General features: G+C 37.2%; 2 protein-coding genes across 5 annotated transcripts in view; both read left to right on the top strand.

Annotated features, from left to right (window-relative positions):
* Positions 1-673: 673 nt before the first annotated feature.
* Positions 674-21,259, top strand: part of LOC125233799 (limbic system-associated membrane protein-like) — a 122,989-nt gene continuing 102,403 nt past the window's right edge. Inside the window, exons 1-2 of the mRNA XM_048139909.1 lie at positions 674-719; positions 1,106-1,363. Of these exons, the coding sequence (XP_047995866.1) occupies positions 1,291-1,363 (73 nt within the window). The 5' untranslated portion in view covers positions 674-719; positions 1,106-1,290. The remainder of the gene's footprint in view (positions 720-1,105; positions 1,364-21,259) is intronic.
* On the top strand, positions 12,692-17,106 carry LOC125233800. Of its 4 annotated transcripts, XM_048139913.1 has the most exons (3): positions 12,692-13,015; positions 13,330-13,492; positions 16,436-17,106. In XM_048139913.1, exons 2-3 carry the CDS (start codon positions 13,420-13,422, stop codon positions 16,669-16,671), a joined length of 309 nt encoding a protein of 102 aa, XP_047995870.1. In that variant the 5' UTR covers positions 12,692-13,015; positions 13,330-13,419; the 3' UTR covers positions 16,672-17,106. The 4 variants fall into 4 exon arrangements, with proteins under 4 accessions (XP_047995870.1, XP_047995868.1, XP_047995869.1 ...); XM_048139911.1 differs by lacking the exon at positions 13,330-13,492; XM_048139912.1 differs by lacking the exon at positions 16,436-17,106 and having other exon boundaries at positions 13,330-14,673.

Raw genomic sequence — 21,259 nt, forward strand, 5'->3', positions numbered from 1 at the left:
ATGGACGTCGATTTCGATACCCGCGTTGATAGCCGCCGTTACCTTACTTCGAAAGTTTTGATGCCACAGACAAACATAAATAAACAGACAGACAGACACGTCAAACTTATAACAACCCATCGATTTTGCATTGGGGGTTAAAAACTAAAACATAACCCATCATGTAAATGGTTTAGTACACATAATTGACTGTTTACAATTAAACTTGTTGATACCCCTCTGTTTACATCGGGAATTGAAGAGGCCCTAAAAGAATCCTCAAAACAAAAACGATCGCTTCTTCTAACAAAACGCTAACAAGGGCCTTTCACACTCCCGAGTTCCATAAACATCCGTATCAACGGGAATCCAAACACGTTCTTTTGTTCCAAAATGGAACACCGGGGAAAGAAACAAAAATACAGTCGTACCCGTATTCATGCAAAAAAGGCGCCTTCTAAACGTTTGAGTGGCAACCTTTTCATGACGTAACGCGTCTACGATGCGGCTGTGTGCTACAAGCTACGGGCCCGTAGCGGATCAGTGTGCCCGTAGACCCGCTACGGAACGGTCGTGCGGCGTAGCTAATTTAGCGACTTGTTGCCGATACCGCGATTTTTTCTGTTCGAAATTTGAAATTTTGAATGTGCCAGTTCTAAAACAGAACGTTGTGATTTTAAAATTGGAACGAAATTATGTAGTTGTTTGATCGGATTTGAGACTAATAATAAAAACTATTCGTAAGTAATTTTGAATGGGAATAACCATTTGGATTCGATTTGTTACTGAGATATTATTTGTATTGTACTTCGCTAGATGGAGACGATTGTTATTTTTTCTGTTTCTTGTTCGCAGTTTTATTTCTTTACAAATGATAAATGTTTCTTATAATTCCAATCCGCACTTAAAGTTACCATGAATATTTTTTTAAAGAATGGTTTTGAATTCGTACTTCTACAAAAACCGTAATACGGTTAAAAAAATGTTATTTTTCATTGATTCCTATAGAAATTTACGTAAAAATTAAAAATAGAATTTTCAATCATGCCATATAAATTTACCCAATTTTAGAATTTCAAATGCTTAACCTCCAATAAATATTCTCAAATGAATATTTAATATCCAGCCCATCAATTCAATAAACTATGTAAATGAAAACATTAAAACGGAAAAGGCACTGGCACATTACAAATGTACACGGAATTAAAAGCGCGATGAAAAACAAGTGAAGCGCGAAAACAAAAGAGCTAAGATGACTCTTTACTTTTAATGAAGAGATGTTCTTTTGCGTGAAATAGTGAATAGTTGAGGATGAGATTCGAAAGGACCTGCTTTTGGTCGATGCTGCAGGCATTGGCTTTGTTGCCTACTATGGCTTTGAAAGGTGAGTAAAATACAATAATAGTAGATTTCATACTGTCTCAGTCTTAGATCATATGTGATTGTCGTCCGTCGGAGTGGTCATTTATTATTATATATTATCAGATTATTTAGTGGCCAAGGTGTCCATTTGACGGAGCCGGAAAGCGGCCTGAAATATGATGTTTTCCGGCCGGAGATAATAAAAAACTGATTACAGCACATATGGGGCCACTTTACAATACCGGTGTATAAGCATTTTCTGTAATTGTGTCGAAAATTTAATGTACCATTTATGTACATATTGTAAATCTTGTATTTGTAATAGTCCTATCAGCTGCAAGTGCATCAATGAATTCGTTCATAATTTCTCCATGCACTTTTGCTGCTAATAGTACGTTTACGATACGAGTGCGAAAAGGAGTAAGTATGAATAGAGTGACGATAAATTCAACGGGATATCCGAATTCCTTCGTCGTACAACGTTTTGCAGTAAATTTGGCCCTTTAAGTTTCCACATGACAAGAAAAATACTACTTTGAGTACTATTTAGTTTGGAAAAAGCATTAAAAATGACGTGCTTTAGTTACCGACACTTCGATTCAATAGACTAAATGAAAACATAGAACGGAAAAGGCACTGGCACGTTACAAATGTACACGGAACTAAAGGCGCGATGAAAAACAAGTGAAGCGGAAGCAAAAGAGCTGAGATGACTTTTTACTTTTAATGAAGATATGTTCTTCAATAGTTTATTCAATAGTAAACACATAATATAAATCGAAATAAGATATCATGTATTAAAGAAAAAAATACGGACACCACCAGTGGCGAAGGCCGGATTCGAACCGGCGTCTTTAGCAATCCGGGCTAACGCCATGAACTATGAGGCCACCCTGTCACTGAGTTCTATATGCCATCTTAGTAAGACAGCACAGGTGCTCGCACCTCCTATACGAAACCTTTACAGATTTACGATATAGCTAGAGAGACTGGTGCATACGCAACTATGGGAACTTTAAAAAAGCGACTGCCATCTGACCTTCCGACCTAAAGGGTAACTATAACTAGGCCCTATTGGAATTAGACAAATGACGAATGCAAACAGTAATTATTATAGGACCACTTGCATCACCCGCTTAACTCGAGGTTATTTAGTGGGTTGTCAACTGTCAAATACTATATAAAATGGTGGGTTAATCTCGGGTTAACCCTCCATTTTCGGTGGTGCAAATGACCCTTACATATCTAGCCAGAAAATAAGATATGCCTCAGATTTCATGTAATTTTATTGTCGGCCGAGGCGAAGCCGAGGTCAACAAACATGTAATCTGAGGCTTTCTTTTTTGCTGGACATGGTGTGTAGGTATATTTACTTAGCGTTTTGAAATTTGACGATGGCCGGAAGACAGAAAATTCTCATTTCCGTTCTTTAACCAAATACAGCGTGTGTATTCCATACGGGCAAATAATGTATCCAGTTACAGTATCTGATCATACGAATTGTATAGTATAATTATTTTGTTAAAAAGTGTTATTAATTAAGAGTAATTATTATTTTTTAATCTGACTAAGCAGCAATGTACGGTGTCCAACTTTATGTTATATGACATAAACGTCATATCTTAATGACGTTTGGGTAGGTACGCTTGCGTGCTGGATTATTATGTATGAAACTCAAAAAACTCAAAACTCAAAAATATATTTTTTCATGCGGGCCTTATTACAGTTCATTACACATACTCGTACATTATGATCTTAATCTAACATAATTATCAGAGCAATTTATTGTATAAATTGATATATTTGATTTAGTTTGACGTTTGATTTAGTTTGATTGATATATTTGATTTATTGTTGTAATTATTGTTCATATAATTTCATCAACGAACGAATGAACATCTAAAATGAACAAAAATATGTCATCTTTTCATAAAATAACCATATAGTTAGGCTTCTTAGGTCCAATACTAATCGTTATTAAGATATTCACCCGTATACAGCCTGTAAGGAGCCTAACTATAATGTTATTTTATGAAAAGATGACATATTTTTGTTCATTACCTACAATGTTATTACAGCTTCCCAAATTCATAAGTGAAAATTATTTCCATTCGATGAATCAAGCACTTAATAACACTATTAACAGCAGAACTTAGACCGTAATCGCTATCTGCGAGCCCAGTTCCTCTAGGAGTTGAATTGGAAATCTAAACGTTCGTTTGTTTAAGCTGAGTGATAATCTAGATGGCCCTTAGTTTGGGAACCAGTGTCCGGAACGGGAGTCTCGAGACTTGGTAAGAGGCCTGACGCCTTGGAAAAATACTTCAACGCAAATTATGAAGAAAATATAGGTAATTTTAACTAACTGATAATTTATAAATACAATACACTGCAACAGGATATGTGTGAAATAATAAAGAGCATGTAAATATTTGAGTTATAAGTATTTATTCACATTTTAATGTTTGTTTCTGATTAACGCAATTATTATCGCCTGTGTGGTGGCGGGTTAAGAATTTCACCACCCGCTTTCTTCCAGTGGGTGTCGTAGGCGATTTTTTTTTCTTTCAACCCCTTATTTGCCAAGAGTGGCACTGAAGCTTTAGTAGTTTCATGTGCTCTGCTTACCCCTTTATGGGATACAGGCGTGATTGTATGTATGTATGTATGTAACGCAATTATGTTTAAGTAAGTAAATATTTAATTTAACTTGTCCGTTTGTATTTCATACTCACATACAACTTAAATTCATACTAGTGCTCCTAAAAGGAGTAGGAAGAGCACATTCCACGGCTTAGGTTTCAGTGCCACTTTAATGAAATTGGACCGTTTTCATTATCCGATCCAATATTGGATGTCGGAAGGATTTCAATGGAAAAAATCCAAGATGGCCTGTATTATGGGATATCGATCGGTCCTACATCCGATATCGGATCGGATAATGTGAAAACGCACTAAGGGTTAAAAGAAGACGAATTGTAATAATGCAGTGACAGGTTACTAGTTTAACACCCACAATGTAATATTTTTATGCGCAAGATTAAAAATACATATCGATATAATATCATAGCACACTTTTCATCAATTTTATCATACATAAGTACATAAGTAGTAGTAGTTGGAGGAGGTAGGGCATAGCGAATGATATTCCGCTTTGTGTGGTAGGGCACAGCACAGCGGATATCGTCTCGCTCGAATCTAGAGCAGAGCCCAACTGGGGTAGTACCTCCGCCTTACAGAAGACCGCAGCCAAATAGCACTAGACCCTACTCATAGTATTGTGTTCCTGCCGGTGAGTAAGGCTACCAGAGCTCAACGAGGGTGCGGTGTGCTGATGACGGGAGGACTTACGGAACTAACTTGTTCCGTCTATTGACCTTTGAGTCGTCGGCAACCCGAACCCTCCTTAGAACTTGTACATTCCTTTTTGCTGTGTACTTAACACAGCAAAAGGGAGTGTACAAGTTTCTAATAGGGTGGCAACGCGCTTGTGACACTGTTTGAGTTGCAGGCGTCCATAGGTTACGGTGACCGCTTTACATCAGGCGGGCCGTATGCTTGTTTGCCACCGACGTAGTATAAAAAAAAGTACGCACAAACATAATTATACAAAAACGTAATAAAATTCCTTGTGTGACGTGACTTATTAAATCAAAACTTTTCCAGCCAAGTTTTTAAGTACCGTCATTGTCTGTCGTCAAATTAAGCCACATTCGTGACGAATCCTGAACCATCTAAAACAATAAAATGGTTATAAAGAACGAAACCTTAGTATAGGCAAAGATGAGTAAAAATACAGACTGTTAACCACATAATGCTAAACGCTAAAAGCGCTGGTGGCTTAGCGGTAAAAGCGTGCGGCTTTCGATCCGGAGGTCGGGATGAATTAGATTAGATTAGATTAGATTAATTTATTTCTCATTGAAAATGTACATTAAATTTTACATGTCAATAAAATAAAATGCATTCACAAAAAGATCGTCATTACACAATATCAAAATAATAATAAATTATAATAATGGTCTAAAATCTAAATCATTCGATGTCAGTAGTAAAATTAAGTATACAGGAAAAAATAAAAAATATAAAAAATATACAACAAAATACCTATCATATATCAAAAGTGACAAATAACTACGAGTATAACTATATTCGGCTAGGACCTCCTAGGTAATGTCAATCAAAGTTACATATATATTTTATTTAAAATGAAAATAAATAATTGTACATATTTTATTCTTTATATTCTTTGACAGAATAAAGCGTTTTGTTCAATAACAATTCCTTTAGTCGACGCCCAAATACATCATCCGATGTTTCATTTCTGAGAGTGGCGGGTAGACGTTCGTAAAACGACGGGCCTATTACGCGTGGGTTTTTGTCGAGCAACGCAAGGCGCCGCGGCACGGACTGTAATCGGCCGGTCTGGCGGGTTATTCTGCCAGGCATGTTTATGCGTTTAAATGAGTCGATATTTCGGCGTGTGAACATGATAATTTCATATACATAGAGGGAGTAGTGCGTCATTATATTATATTCCTTGAAGAGCTGTCGACAGGGGTGTCTGGGATGTACACCTGCTAGTACACGTAGGGCTTTTTTCTGTAAGATAAACACCCTGTTTGATTCTGTACAATTTCCGTATAAGATAATACCGTACGCCATGAGTGATTGGAAATATGAGTAATAGATTTGGAGTAGTGACTTTTTTGAAATAATTGGCTTGAGTTTACGCATCGCAAATATAGCACTACTAAGCCTTTCGCATAGCTTATTTATGTGTTCTTTCCATTTTAGTCTTGCGTCAACGGTAAATCCAAGGAATTTGCACGAATCACAGCTTGGAATTTGCGATTTTATTTGTGGAATATTCATTGAAGGACTGGCCGAAAAAAGGATGATATTGGATTTTGTGACGTTGAGGATGAGACCGTTTGCCGAGAACCAGTCATGCAGTTGGTTGCACGTGTTTCCTATTTTTTCCTCGAGCTGCGAATACGTCTGCGCCTTCACTACCACGGTGGTGTCATCAGCGAATAGCACCATCTTACCTTCAGCAACTGAGCAAGGGAGATCGTTTATGAATACCAAAAATAAGGAATTCCCGAGCGCTGAGCCTTGGGGTATACCTTGTTCTAATATACCTGCATCGGATTTAACATTTTTGCCCTTTATTTTGACCTCGACTGTCTGCCGTCTGTTTTCAAGGAACGATTTGAATAGTTTTCGAGTGTTATTTGCAATTCCATAGTTTTCTAACTTTTCTAACAGTAAGTTATGGTTTATAACGTCAAAGGCTTTGGACAAGTCGCAGAATACACCCGCCGGTTTGTCCTTTTCGTCCAACGCCGTTGCTATGCAGTCATATATTTCGTATGCGGCTGTTGTGGTGGATCTATTTTTTCTGTAAGCAAATTGTTTGTCCGTCAGTAGGTCATTTGTCTCTAAGTGATGCATTAAGCTATTTGATATAATAGATTCGATTAATTTAGAAATGTTAGGAACTATAGTGATAGGCCTGTAATTGTCTACAGCAGTTTTGTCACCCTTTCCCTTATAGACAGGACATACTCGAGTGCTTTTCAGTACGTCCGGGTACTCACCGCACGAGAACATAGTGTTTATGAGTTCTACTAGTAGCCCTGCGACGACTGGCCATACACACTCGAGTATGTTTAAGGAAATATCATAGATATCTAGTGTCCGGCGTGTTTTTACCATGGACTTGAGGGTGCGGTTTAAGTCTATAAGTGTGATTTTAGGCAAAATGAAATTCGGTATATTTTTGTTATTTAAATGTTGCCTAACGTGCTTTATAGATTCCAAGTTGTTAATATTTAATTTATACTTTGATGTTACTGTTAGAAAGTGCCTATTTAATTCTTCCGGTATTTTGCTGGATGGCAAGTCGTGTCCATGTTCATCCCTAAGTGAAACAGTGTGTTGTGATGGTTTTGCAGAGGACTCCTCATTCACTATACGCCACATTTCCTTCGATGGGTTTTTGCTATTTAAAATACGATTTTCGAAATATTCTCGGCGGGCGGTCAGCGTTTCTGACTTAATTCGATCCGCTTGGTAGCTGATGCACTCCGCGAGAGTATCATGGTCCGGGTATTGTTGTTTCATTACTGTTAAGTCATTATAGTTGGTAATCAATTTAGAAAGACTTTCTGTGATCCACGGCACATGTGTGTTTTTCTTAATTAAAATATTTTTTATAGGAAAATGAATGTCAATATAGTACGTTAAAATATTAAATAATTTTGCAAATTTATCATTTATACATATCATGTCATCAAATACAAAATTCCAATTATAATTTTCAATATCAGTATAGAAAGTATTTAATGCTTGGTCAGTAAATAGTCGTTTTTGAACGGATTTGTTAGGCTCAATTGTTTGTCGGTGCATTACAGGTAGGGTGAACACCTGTGCGCTATGGTCGCTGATCGGGGTGTCTAGCGGCCGGGCCTCGACGCCCAGGTAATCGCTCGGCACCAGCCCGCAGTCAATGCAGGTCGAGCTGTGTGTTGACACACGGGTCGGAAATTCCACACAGTTTTTACACCCGTACGTTTTTAAGATTTCGTCCACCCGCCGCCTCGTTACGTTATCGGTCATAAAATCAACGTTCTGGTCGCCGACTATAATGAAACTTTTATTCTCTTTTATTATCTTATCCAATAATAACTCTAATTTATCTAAGTAAATTTCAAAGTCTCCATTTCCAGTCCGGTACAAAACAATTACTATTAAACCTATTTTGCAAATTTCAATTGCAGTGAACTCGATATGAAATTCGATAGCCAGGCTTTGTAAGTCTTTCCGCTCGCGGTACTCAATATCTGCCCGTGTGTACAGCGCCACGCCGCCATGTTCGATATTCGCACGGCAGTAGCTATTTGCAAGCCGATAGCCACATAACCTAACTCGATCGATTTCATATTTTTTACACCATGTCTCACTGCAGGCCAATATATCGGGATTTTCGGAGTTTACTAACAAGTCTAGTAGTGCAGTTTTGCCGCAGATTGACCTGACGTTTTGGTGAATGATTTTAAAATATGAAGATTTTGTTAATGTGGCGGTCGGTCGCCGCTCCTGACAATGTCGTTTTTTGGCTCGATTTTATTAAAGTGCCTGATTGATACACCAGCTGGCCAGTGTTTGTTGCTACGGACTATGCCTACTTTATTCGCCGGTACATCGATTTTGAAGGACGAGTAGTGACCCCTCGTGACCTTCAGCTGTTCGCACCTATCTACCTGGACCCCGATGCTGGTTTGGATGTGGTGAATGACGTCGTCACAGCTGGTTTCCGTGTTCAGGTTGAAGACATGCAGGCTGACAGACCGTGGCGTAGCCGCTCGCAGCTCGACGCCGCGCCGCTCCGCCGGAACCACGAACGTCGGTACCGGGGGTGCCAATGGAGCACACGCAGCATTTGGAGGAGTCAGTGAAGTGCACGTAGCTAAAGGTTCTAACGAGGTGGGCGGCGCCGGCGGGGCGAATGCTGCAGCTAGTGCGCCTGCCGCAAGAGAATTTTCTCCCTTTTGTGCTGCTACTCCCCCAGAACTCTCACCTGACGAAGCTCTTCGGGGGACCTTCAGTTCCTGATCAACGGATTTGTGGACGTGAAGATGGGCAACAGCTGGTTCTGATGCTGTTCTGACAGATGGCACAGAGGATGGATCCTCTGGTGATGCCGAAGGTTGAGCAGAGAGATCTCTTGATTGAAGCTTACGACGGGTGCGGTTCCGGAGTCGGGGCAGTTCCACTGGCAACCTATCTGCGGGGCCCGTTGGCGTCTTGTACGATACCTCGTGTTTGGAGGGAGGAGTATTCTCTGTTGGCGGTGCTTGTCTTCTGTGTGTAATGTCATTGGTGAAGTTTAGTGTTTTCGGACTGGAGTTTTGTATTGCTCGTATCGTTTCTTGTTGTGTATCAGAATTTTCAAGGTCAGTTTGATTTTCATTTAATTTTTGTAACATTCTTGAGTATACCTCTTTATGTGTTGAAAGTTCTTGTTGTTGACATTTAATTAAATCATATGTGTTGTTTAGTTTTTGTTTCATTTCAATAACAGTACTTTGTAAATTCAAAATAACGTCCATCAACTTTCCGTCACAACAGTTTTCCTTCTTCTTCGCTTTTGTTGGTGGCATTTTAATCACTTTTTTGTCACAGCGTACCTTTATTATCTCAAATAACTAAAATATCTTGTTTGTTTTAACAGAACTATGTACTAAATAATTATAATAAATGAAAAAATACTGAGCAGTTTAAATTTGCTGCTACAGGTGACAGTGGCGCCATCTGTCATAAAACGGAACCCTTATAGGATCACTCGTGTGTTTGTCTGTCCGTGATCACCGCTGATTTTCTCCGAAACTACCGAACCGATTAACTTGAAATTTGGCACACATATGTAAACCTGTGACCCAAACACGGACATGTAATTTAAATTAAAAAAATTCAATTACAGGGGCCACTTTTGGGTGATAAGTGTGAAAATTAAAATCAAAGTTTCTAGAACTATATCGTGTTACATATCAAATGAAAGAGCTTTTTGTATTTCAAAAATATTTTTTTTAATAATTTTTAGTAAAGTAATTTAATAAAATAGGCAAAAAAAATTTCAAGTAATTTAATAAAATAGGCAAAAAATGACTATTCCCCGGTCCTTATCTCCGAAACTACTAAGCGTAACATTTTCAAAAAAAAACATGAGATAGTTTTCAATCTATAGATTACAGAAAAACCTATTAGAAATTTACAGTAGAGCGTAAGTCGGACTTAAAAAAAAAACTCAAATTACGAAAGTCACTCACTGCCGCAGCAAGGAGTTACCAAATCTCTTGAACTTACATATAAACGTTTGAATATTACATATAAACTCATTTCTGTTTCGTTTTGTTAAAAATATCGATTATTCGCAAAAATGACTTAAGTTCCTACTAAAAAGGAGGCGCTTAAGCCCTTCTTGTAGTGTACGGAACCCTTGCAACGCGAGTACAACTCGCACTTGGCCGGTTTATATTTAGAGAGACGTAACTAAACGCGAAAACGTGATGGTCACTTGACAAAATGTTTTTGAAGTTTCTGAACGCAGCCATAATATAAGTTGAATGAATAGTTTTATATAATTGACGACCGGTCTGGCCTAGCGTGTAGTGACCCTGCCTGCTAAGCCGCGGTCCCGGGTTCGAATCCCGGTAAGGGCATTTATTTGTGTGATGACCACAGATATTTGTTCCTGAGTTATGGATGTTTTCTATGTATATAAGTATTTGTATATTATATATGTATATCGTTGTCTGAGTACCCACAACACAAGCCTTCTCGAGCTTACCGTGGGACTCGGTCAATCTGTGTAAGAACGTCCTATAATATTTATTTATTTATATAATTCCTTTCATCGACTCACTCTCTCACTTCTCTTTTAATAACTCGTGCAATACACTGCTCTGTAATTATTCATTCTAAATTACTTGAAAAATACAGTTTCTTTTCATAAAAGTGATTTTAATTCATCCACAAACAGGTTATGTTACGAAGTTTGACTTCTTCTCCACGCACTATTTTTATTTCTTGAACATGTTCGCCCCGGCATCGGGTCTATTCGACCTGATGCAGGGTATGCTTGAGTATGTTGTTAACTAATCGCCTTAGCGAAGGTGCAAGGTGTTAACTTGAGAATATTCTGGAGAATTCTGAGGCAGCCGTTTCATGAGTACGCAAAGGGGGAACTAAGTGCACGTTTCTAAATTCTTGGGAGTTTCTTTATGATGTTTTATTTCGCAGGAAAACTTGATATGCAATGATGTTCTATATTTAGTTATGTTCCATATCTTCGCTGATTTAACTAGTGATCGGAAGGCAGCGGCTCAGGTTGCCTAGTCGACATGCCTAACGTTAATTTTTATTAAGCAGATTCGTCTGCTAACGATTCTAAACATTTTTATATTAAAGGAAAAAATGGAAAAATTTACGCTTCCGGCGGGACTTGAACCCGCACCATTTTTGCAATCCGTGCAATGCTCTTACCAATTGAGCTACGGAAGCCACGCCGGACTTCGCAAATCTTTCCATGCCTATCCTTTTGTACACACGTCTTGGGGTGACGTCTAGCGCCATCTACCGACAGACTATTACATCTTGTAACGGCACTGGAGTCTCAAGTTATATTGAGAATTCACCAGTAACAATGTGCTAACCCATACTAAATTAATTTTTTATTAAGCAGAAACGTCTGCTAACGATTCTAAACATTTTTATATTAAAGGAAAAAAAAACCCAAGACGTGTGTACAAAAGGATAGGTTGTAAGGGCAAAAGTCGATATTCGGATCGAACCATAATACGACCGTTAGATAGGTAATAACCCAGGTAGAATGAATGAGACAACATATGTATAAAGCATGAATGTGCGAGTGAGACGAAGCTATACAATAAAGAACACTTCCGACATGTCGTTGTTTCATTGAACATCACCTTACATGGCGCTCGGCCAAATCAATTAAAAATATGTAGTTATTCCAAAGTAATGTTCAAAATAATGGTATATTTAGTTAACGCACAGTGAATATCATATAATTAGCGAAGGAAAAGTGCAAAATCGTTAAGAATAAAACGGATGTAGCCGGATTGCGATTGTCCTACGTACAAGGATAGCACGCAATACGATTAATTGCGAGTGCCACGTTTGGGTACACCGGCAAACATTTCTATTTTTCAGCTTTTCAGGTCTAAATGATTATTAAGGCATAATGGAAGGGACAAACGAGGAAGATTTCCAGAGTTTTACGGTAGCACAGTTGCGTGAAGAACTGATGTTACGTTTCTTGGCAACTAGTGGATTGAAACAAGATTTGATAACGAGACTTGTTGAGGACTATAGGTCAAAACTTCAGGACGGTACAATGGAGTCGCTTAAGCAAGAAAAGGTACGTCGTGCATCACAAATGTTGGAAATAGAGTCCATGAAGCAGCAAATTAGAGAGTTACAGGCACACCAGTCACCAGCAGTAAACCCAGGTATGTCTGTTGACAACACAAATGTAACCTTAGCTGAAGTTCTAACTCAGTTAGCGCAGACACTAGAAATAATTGCTCAGAAAATGTCACCCACATTCCAAGTATTTTCAACTAGTGACACAAGCAATGCCATACCACTCTTTGGAGGCAATAGGACTGAGAACGTCACTGAATGGGTTAGGCAGGTAGAACGTATAGCTGCATTAGCTAGTTGGTCGGATAATTTAACTATGGTAAACGCATCCATGAGGTTAAGGGGTCCAGCATACAATTGGAACACTGTTTGTGGAAAGAAAATAGAATCATGGTCTGAATGGAAAAACCAGCTTATAGATAGATTTAAAATCAGAATGTCATTTGCGGAATTCATACAATACCAAAGTAAAAGGATACTTAGAGCTACTGAAACTGTCACAGAGTATATTTATGTTAAAAATGCTATGCTTGAAAAGTCACCAAGTTTGATTCCAGAGCCAGATCGAGTATCGCTGATACTAGAGGGAATACAGGATATGCGGTGGTCAACGCCTTTAGCCACACATTGCTGTAAGAATGTCGAGGAACTCATCACACATGCAACAGCAATTGATAACATCAGGAGGACACAGCGTAAGATGACCGAGCAGCAAGAAACTGTAAGTAAACCATCATTTGACAAGTCTAAAAGCAATTTTATATCAAAATATAACCCCAGTACAGACAAAATTGAAGAAGTTACCTGTTTCCGATGCAAACGTAAAGGCCATGTATCATACAATTGTGAACTGCAAGCACAACAATCCAATGTTCAGCCATCAAAAGAAAAAGTACCTACAAAGCCATATTCAACCCCAGTTAGTAACCCAAGTACGTCAACAGGTATGAAATACAATCAAAGTAAGGAAAAACAAGTAAACTGCATACAATATGAAGAACCCAGTGTAACATTAATACCTATTACCCTTAACAGCAACATAGACATGCAAGCACTACCAGATTCAGGATCAGTGGTAACCATGGTGGATAAAAAGCTACTTCCCAGTGACATGCAAGTGTACCCATGGCAGAAAGGATCATACAAGGTAGCAGGGAGCATGATCACACCCATTGGATGGATAACAGCAAGATTACAGGTGGGAAAAATTGATTATATTATGCCACAGATAGCCATTAGTGAAAACTTACCAGTAGATATGATAATAGGAAAAGATTGGCAAAACGCAGTATATGCAAGAATTATTCATGAGCCAGATGGTAAAGTATGTATCGTGACGCCTACACATACAGAATATTTTGATAATTTGACACAGGAAAATACCCTAACTGCATGTTGTATGAGAACCATAAACACCAGTACTCAGGAGAATTTAATTACACAGGATGATCAAAATAAAATTTCAAATTTAGTTGACAAGTATTCAGATATTTTTAAAAGTGACAAGAATGACATAGGAGAATTTAAGGATGTAGAACTAGAAATAAAGTTAAAACATAACATACCAATTAAATGCAAACCATACAGACTGCCACAACCAGAAAGAGAATTTTTAAGAAAAACAATAGATGAATGGATTGATCAGAAAATATGTAGACATTCAGATTCACCCTATGCGGCACCAATGTTTGTTGTAGAACAGCCATTTCATAGTACAACCCCTTTTAGACCAGTAGTAGATTATTCAAAGACTATCAACCCGATTACAGAAAATAATGTGCAACCAATAGACCGAATGGAAGATATAATAAATGTAATTTCACAGTTTGTTTACAAATTTAAACTTGACATTTACCATGCATATCATAATATTAAAATCAAGGAAGAAGATATTTATAAAACAGCGGTAATAACACAAGATCATCATGTAGAGTTCATGCGGGTAATGTTCGGAATGGTTGGAGGACCGTCAATAATGTCAAAAGTAATTAACTTAACATATGGACACTTATATGACCAAGGAGTACGTTTATATTATGATGATATTTCTGGAGGCGCTCACACAATTGAACAGTTGTTAGAAATCTTAGAAAAGGTATTTATTGCAACACGGGAAAAGAAATTGAAGTTAAACAAAGAAAAGTGTGTATTTTTAGCGACAGAACTGCCATTATTTGGAAGAATAATAGGCCACAATGAAGAGAAACCAGATCCACAAAGAACAGCTGCAGTGAACAAATATGAAACTCTAACATCAATATCAGAAATTAGATCATTTTTAGGTTTCACTAACACTTTCAGAAAATATATTCAAAATTATGCATCAATTGTAAAGCCATTATCAGATATGTTGAAACGAAACGCAAATTTGTCTATAGAAAAAAACAAGAGTTAAAAAAAAAACAAGTGACATTGACAGAAGCACAACAGAAATCATTTCAGGAAATTAAAAACTTAATAACATCGTCACCAATATTATCATATTTTAGACATGATGCAGAAGAAACGATAGTGGAAACAGACAGTTCATACAGTGGAATAGGGTCATGTTTACTTCAAATTCAAAATGGACAGAAAAAAGTAATTGAATACGCAAGTAGATCATTGAAGGATACAGAAACCAGATACCATATTAATGAACTCGAAGTAACGGCAGTGCATTGGGCTATTACACAGAAGTTCAGAGTATATCTGTTAGGCACAAAGTTTACGTTAGTCACGGATAGTTATACAACAGCATATGTTATAAATAAGTCAAAGATGAACAGAAAATTCGCCAGATATGTTGTAGACTTAGCCCCATTTGATTTTACACCAGTACACAGACCTGGCAAACAAAACTGTATTGCAGATCATTTGTCAAGATATCCATTAGAAGAATTATGTATGATGATAGTCACCAGCAATGAAGAAAAATTACAACAAGCTCAAAATAAAGACAATTTCATTAAGTTAATATGCACAAAATTAAGTCAAGAACCCACAACGCATCATTTACAACAAATTAGACAACAGTATAAAATAGAAAATGGTATTCTCATACATATCAATGAACAAGATATTTTCAACAAAGAGAAAATTGTAGTGCCACAAAGTTTAAGGTCTTCAATAATAAAGTTAGCACATGATGACAGTGGACATATGGACATGAAATCAACATTAGCACGCATTAAGCAGAAATATTGGTGGAAAACAATGCACAAGGATGTTAAAGCATATACTATGGCTTGTATTGTTTGCGCAAGAACCAATAGAAGAACAAAATTAGCATATGGATTAATGGGAACAAGACCAATACCACATACACCCATGGAAGTAATATCAGCTGACCATATAGTAGCATTGCCACAGACTACTTCTGGCAATACATACATGTTAGTACATATAGATCATGCGACTAGATATGTGATGGCAAAACCTACAAGTTCTTTATCAGCAAGTGACGTCATAGACACCATAGAAAAAGACATTATATATATATATGGACCACCATTGACCTACATTTCAGATAAAGCTCCATGTTTCATGAGTCAGGCAACTCAACGTTTCTTCACAAAATATGGAATACAACATCTGCCTACAACACCATACACTGCACAGAGCAATGGATTACTCGAACGCGGAAACGCCATTATTGTAACAACTCTGACCAAAATGGCATTAGAAAATGGTACAGAATGGGACAAAATGTTGCCAAACGCATTGTTGGCAATAAATACATCAAAACAAAAAACAACACAATATTCACCATTTTATTTACTACATGGATATCACCCTAGAATACCACCAAATGAAATTCACATTGGCACAATTCAAAACAATATGGACCGGACACATCAGTTAGATTTATTATCAGATGCAAGAACCATAGCACACAAAAATATAGAAGAAAAACATTACAAGAATAAAATCAGATTTGATCTCAGAAAACTAGACCATAACTTCAAGGAAGGTGAATATGTTTTATATGAATGGCCTCAGCAGCAAGATCATAAATTGACACCAAAGTACAAGGGACCATTCAAGATAATCAGACAAGTTGGATCAGTATGTTATGAAATACAGGATGTCACACAACCCTCAAAGAAGAAGATAGTACATGTACAATTTTTGAAACCTTTGAAACCACCTCCCGCTTTAGATTCTTTTTCAGCTTTTTCAGATAACCCAATTGATGACCATGTATGTAGCAACCAGTACAATGATGATGACAATGAGGATGTAAACTCCAGCAGCGACCAGCAACAGGAGGATCCTCAAACCACGGACGTGACAAATACCAGGGAGTATGGAATGACCAGCCAAAGTGGAGCCCGAAGACAATATGTAACCAGTAGAGGACGCATCACTGAGAAACCAGACAAGTATGATTATTAACCGGATTTGACAATATAACTATATTTATTTGCTTCACTTATATTTCATGATAGTATACAATCTATGTACCAGAGGGTCTTAGATATCAATTTTTTTTTCTTTAACTATAATTTAAAATTTGCTCAAAATTTACTGTAAAACGTTAAGTAAATATAATTTTTTTTTTAAAGTAAATCTGTTTAAAGTATGTAAAAAAAAAAAAAAGAAGGGAATGAAAAGATAGTTGCGTAGCGCCAGAAAGTGTAAATAAAAGAATTTGCTATAAATATGTACATAACTAGTTTTAAGTGTATATAGGCGTGTATAGTAGAATAAAACTTACGGAGGTAAATAAAAAAAAAACAAATTGTTGTAAATTATATAATTGTGCATGAAATAAACTGTAAATAGTACACACTGAACTTAACCTAGTGCCGAATAAATCATAAAATTCCTAGCCAATGACTGAGATGTATTTTGTAATATTTAAATCTATGTACATTAAGAGTTCTCTCAAATTTGTATATACAGGTAGATGAACTATTGCATGAAAAGTAGAATAAGTTATAAATAATTGTAAATAATAACTAGAATTAGAATAATGATTAACGCTGTACATTGCTTCACAAAACATAAAAAGTCTAAAAATAAATAAAAGAGTGCTGTATATAATTTGCTTGAAAGTTGATTTATAATGTAGTATGTTTTGAATTAAAGTACATTATGTATATACTGATGATTATTAGAACAAGAAGTGTAACATGAATCTCAATAATAGAAGTTTAAATAACAAATGTAACAGTAATAAGTTTCAGAAATATCAACAGTAGTCATGACATTGTAATGTAAAGTAGTTTCAGTTTCAGGCCCGCCCTAAAATAAATTAATGTAACTTAAAGTAAATAGTATTTTTTTTAGTAATGTTACAGTTTGTTGCAATTTTGAAATAATGGCATGTAAGGAATAAGATGTGAAATTTAAAATAAAAACAATATAAATATCATTTTCAATTTAAATTTCAAAGGGCATGTAAGGGCAAAAGTCGATATTCGGATCGAACCATAATACGACCGTTAGATAGGTAATAACCCAGGTAGAATGAATGAGACAACATATGTATAAAGCATGAATGTGCGAGTGAGACGAACCTATACAATAAAGAACACTTCCGACATGTCGTTGTTTCATTGAACATCACCTTACATATTAAAAAAAGTTGATTGCAGAACAAAACTAAATTGTTAGACGGATAAGTCGTAATCATTGTGGAGGAAAACATTGTTGTTAATTTATTTACAATAGCACTATTTACTCAAATATATGGAATTTTATTTTATTCCAGTATTCACTTTACCTATAACAATTTGCATTAAAGAATCAAGCGACAAAATATGTCTCATAGTACGCTACGGCGAAATACATTAACGTCATCGCAGTTTTAGTTCAATAAAGAATCAAGCGGAAAAACGTTAATAACTTCGAAACTTGAATAGGTATGGTGTTATTTTTTCTATCAATTTAAATTATGAACACTTTTATAGGTTCAATATCAAAATTAACTTTTTTGCTTTATAAATGAACTTACAACAACTGATTCAAATTTCAAATCTTTCTAGCTCATTTTCTCGATTTCAACTAACTGTCGCTTGATCGCTTATTCCATAACACTGTCCAATTGGTAAGAGCATTGCACGGATTGCAAAAATGGTGCGGGTTCAAGTCCCGCCGGAAGCGTAAATTTTTCCATTTTTTCTTTTAATATAAAAATGCCTAACGTTTACTAAATATGTAGTGTAGTCAGTTATCGGTATCAGTTAGCCTAGCGCATGATTGCCGCGAGAGTATGTCGCCGCGAGATGGTAGTCTATCTCATGCTTGTATCATTAATACAGTTACAAGAAGACGTGTGATCTATCTCGCGGCGACATACTCTCGCGGCTATAATGTGCTAGGCCTACAGCACGGAAGCACACCTCGGACACTGGCGAGCAAATATATGAAAGAGGCGCGTTCCTAGCACACAGTTTAAGCTCGTGTAGGTGAACGCGTACCATGCTTGTATGAGTGAAATATGACAGGTCGACTGCTAGCGGGTTTGACAGGCGGTAACTCTCAGGTAACTGAGAGGGCGGCACTTTCAGCGGGGAGCGGGAGTGGCCATACTGTCCGATAGTACTCTTTGTTATACTGTGACGGAAGCGTGATAATTATGGCCTATCAGGTTGGTGCGTCCTCTTCGCACTTTTTGTACCTAGGAGTCCGAGTACCGCTTCACAAGAGTTAAAACTCTATTCCCACAACCTTTTCTCTGGTTGTCGAACAAATATAAGTTATATAAAGGTCGGTACCAACCGCACCTGTCACCGAATGCTAATGCTGGACGGAACGGCGTTTCTTTCGCTTTTCGTGGTTTTATGTGCCGTGAGAAATGAGTCTGAATCGCGGTAGAAGTGCGAGGTTCCGTGATATTGATAATGAAAAATGAGAGGGTGTGATTTAGGATTTTTTATTGATACCTTTTGCTGTTGGCCTCATTTTTCAAACGTGGATGCATCAAAAGAGAAGTAATGATAAAAAATTATTGTGCAGTTTCATGTACTCACCTCTTTTGGGAATACCGGTGTTAGTTTAAATATGTATGTACTGCCACCTTTAATACTCGTAATATCGCACAAAAAGAAGGCCGCAAAAATGTCTGACGCAATCTTATGTAGCCATGAGAGATTGTCAGATATTTATGAAGCCTTCTTTTGGTACGATGTTTTTGCCGGTGTATGTATAGTACGGATTTTCTGAAATGGTTTTTTGGCTTTTTCCGTAATCTGATAAACAAAAGCCGTTGTTTCTATTATTCACGGCGGCTAGCTCCCGTCTCCACGGCACGCGCTAAAGTCTCAGTGTAATTAAAAAGCAACTATCATGATAGCAATAAGGTTCAAATTTATAAAACAGTTTGCAGTATGCAGGTCACTTTTTTTGAAGATATTAGGTTCAAATTTATGAAACAGTTTGCAGTATGCAGGTAACTTTTTTTGAAGATGACAAAACGTGTTATCTCCGAAAGAGCTTTTTATGGATTTGAACCTTATTGCTATCATGATAGTTGTTTTTTAACCACACTAAGACTATAGTGCGCGCCGTGGAGACGGGAGCTAGCCACCGCAAATAATAGAAACAAAGGCTTTTGTTTAACAGATTACGGCAAAAGCCAAAAAACAATCTCAGAAGATTCGTACTACTTCACCTCTGCAATCACGGCATTCTCCTTTCATGAGCTCTTAATGTGACTGGCTAGGCCAAACTTGCTCTTAAACACTCTTTTACATTCATGACAGTAGAGTTGACCATCCGTATTGTACGTGTACACGTAGGAGGGCTTAGGCCTTTCCTTGCGCAGTTGACGTTTCGCGTCTAATGTCGCTAGGCGGCCCTCCTCAAACGACTTGAACTTGATAGACTTGAAGACAGCAGATCGCCAAGATGACCGTTTTGCCGCGAGCTCCTCCCAACGTGCAGGATCGATGGCACAAGGGTTTAAATGACTTTTTAGCACGTCTTTATATCGAAGGTGTTGACCACCGTGCTTCCGTACAGGTCGCCGTCATCGAAATCAATGTGGAGGACTATATATATACTATACTTACATATGTATGTAGTTGTAAGTACTATTTAAGTGTACAGTCAAGTGTAAAAATATGGGTGTACACATCTTACTCAAAAATATGTCCTACAGCATCTGAGTCCGGTGTAATAAGAGAGTACCATATTTATGAGACGATTATTTCGATACGTATTTTGCACTTGACTGTATCTAATATTAACGACCTATTATTGACGACCGGTCTGGCGCAGTCGGTAGTGACCCTACCTGCACTACTGTGTGATAAGCACAGATATTTGTTCCTGAGTCATGGATGTTTTCTATGTATATAAGTATTTATATATTATATATATCGTTGTCTGAGTACCCACAACACAAGCCTTCTTGAGCTTACCGTGGGCCTCAGTCAATCTGTGTAAGAATGTCATATAATATTTATTTATTTATTTATTATTTATTTATTTATTAAATGCTTTCCCCAATCGTGTCGTAGAACTGATTCGACTTTAATTGACTGAATCCTATCTGGAATCCGCTTGAATTTTGCTCAGCGGTAAATTTTCGGTCTCATCCAATAAGTCTCGTGACAGGATCGCTTTGTTTGGGAACCGCGGGCGATCTTTGCGGATTGCATTCAAGAGTAAAAGTGGTTTAATGTTCAATTTAGTGTACTACTTGAGATTTTAGCTTAATAACTGTCTTGATAAAAAACGACTTCAGATCTGAATAATTGTTTTACGACACTTTTTATGGTACGTTATTAACTTTTTAAGGCAAATTGCACAGAACCTATCTGTGATTCTGAAAATGTTTTTAGTAAATTATGAAACCGGAAATATTATGGTACGTGTGTAAAAAGGTATTATAGACCTACTAGCTTTTTCCCGCGGCTTCGCTCGCGTTAGAAAGAGACAAAAAGTAGACTATGTCACTCTCCATCCCTTTAACTATTTCCACTTAAAAAATCACGTCAATCCGTCGCTCCGTTTTGCCGTGAAAGACGGACAA

This window comes from Leguminivora glycinivorella, chromosome 15, assembly GCF_023078275.1.
Source record: "Leguminivora glycinivorella isolate SPB_JAAS2020 chromosome 15, LegGlyc_1.1, whole genome shotgun sequence".
In the NCBI taxonomy this organism is placed as follows: Eukaryota; Metazoa; Arthropoda; class Insecta; order Lepidoptera; family Tortricidae; genus Leguminivora; species Leguminivora glycinivorella.

What these genes read in the sequence shown, in the direction of transcription:
- LOC125233800 (XM_048139911.1), top strand. Translation starts at nt 12,731, where the DNA reads ATGTCATTTGCGGAATTCATACAATACCAAAGTAAAAGGATACTTAGA. An exon ending in TGACCGAGCAGCAAGAAACT is followed by an intron (nt 13,016 to 16,435) that starts GTAAGTAAACCA and finishes CTCCCGCTTTAG; the next exon opens with ATTCTTTTTCAGCTTTTTCA.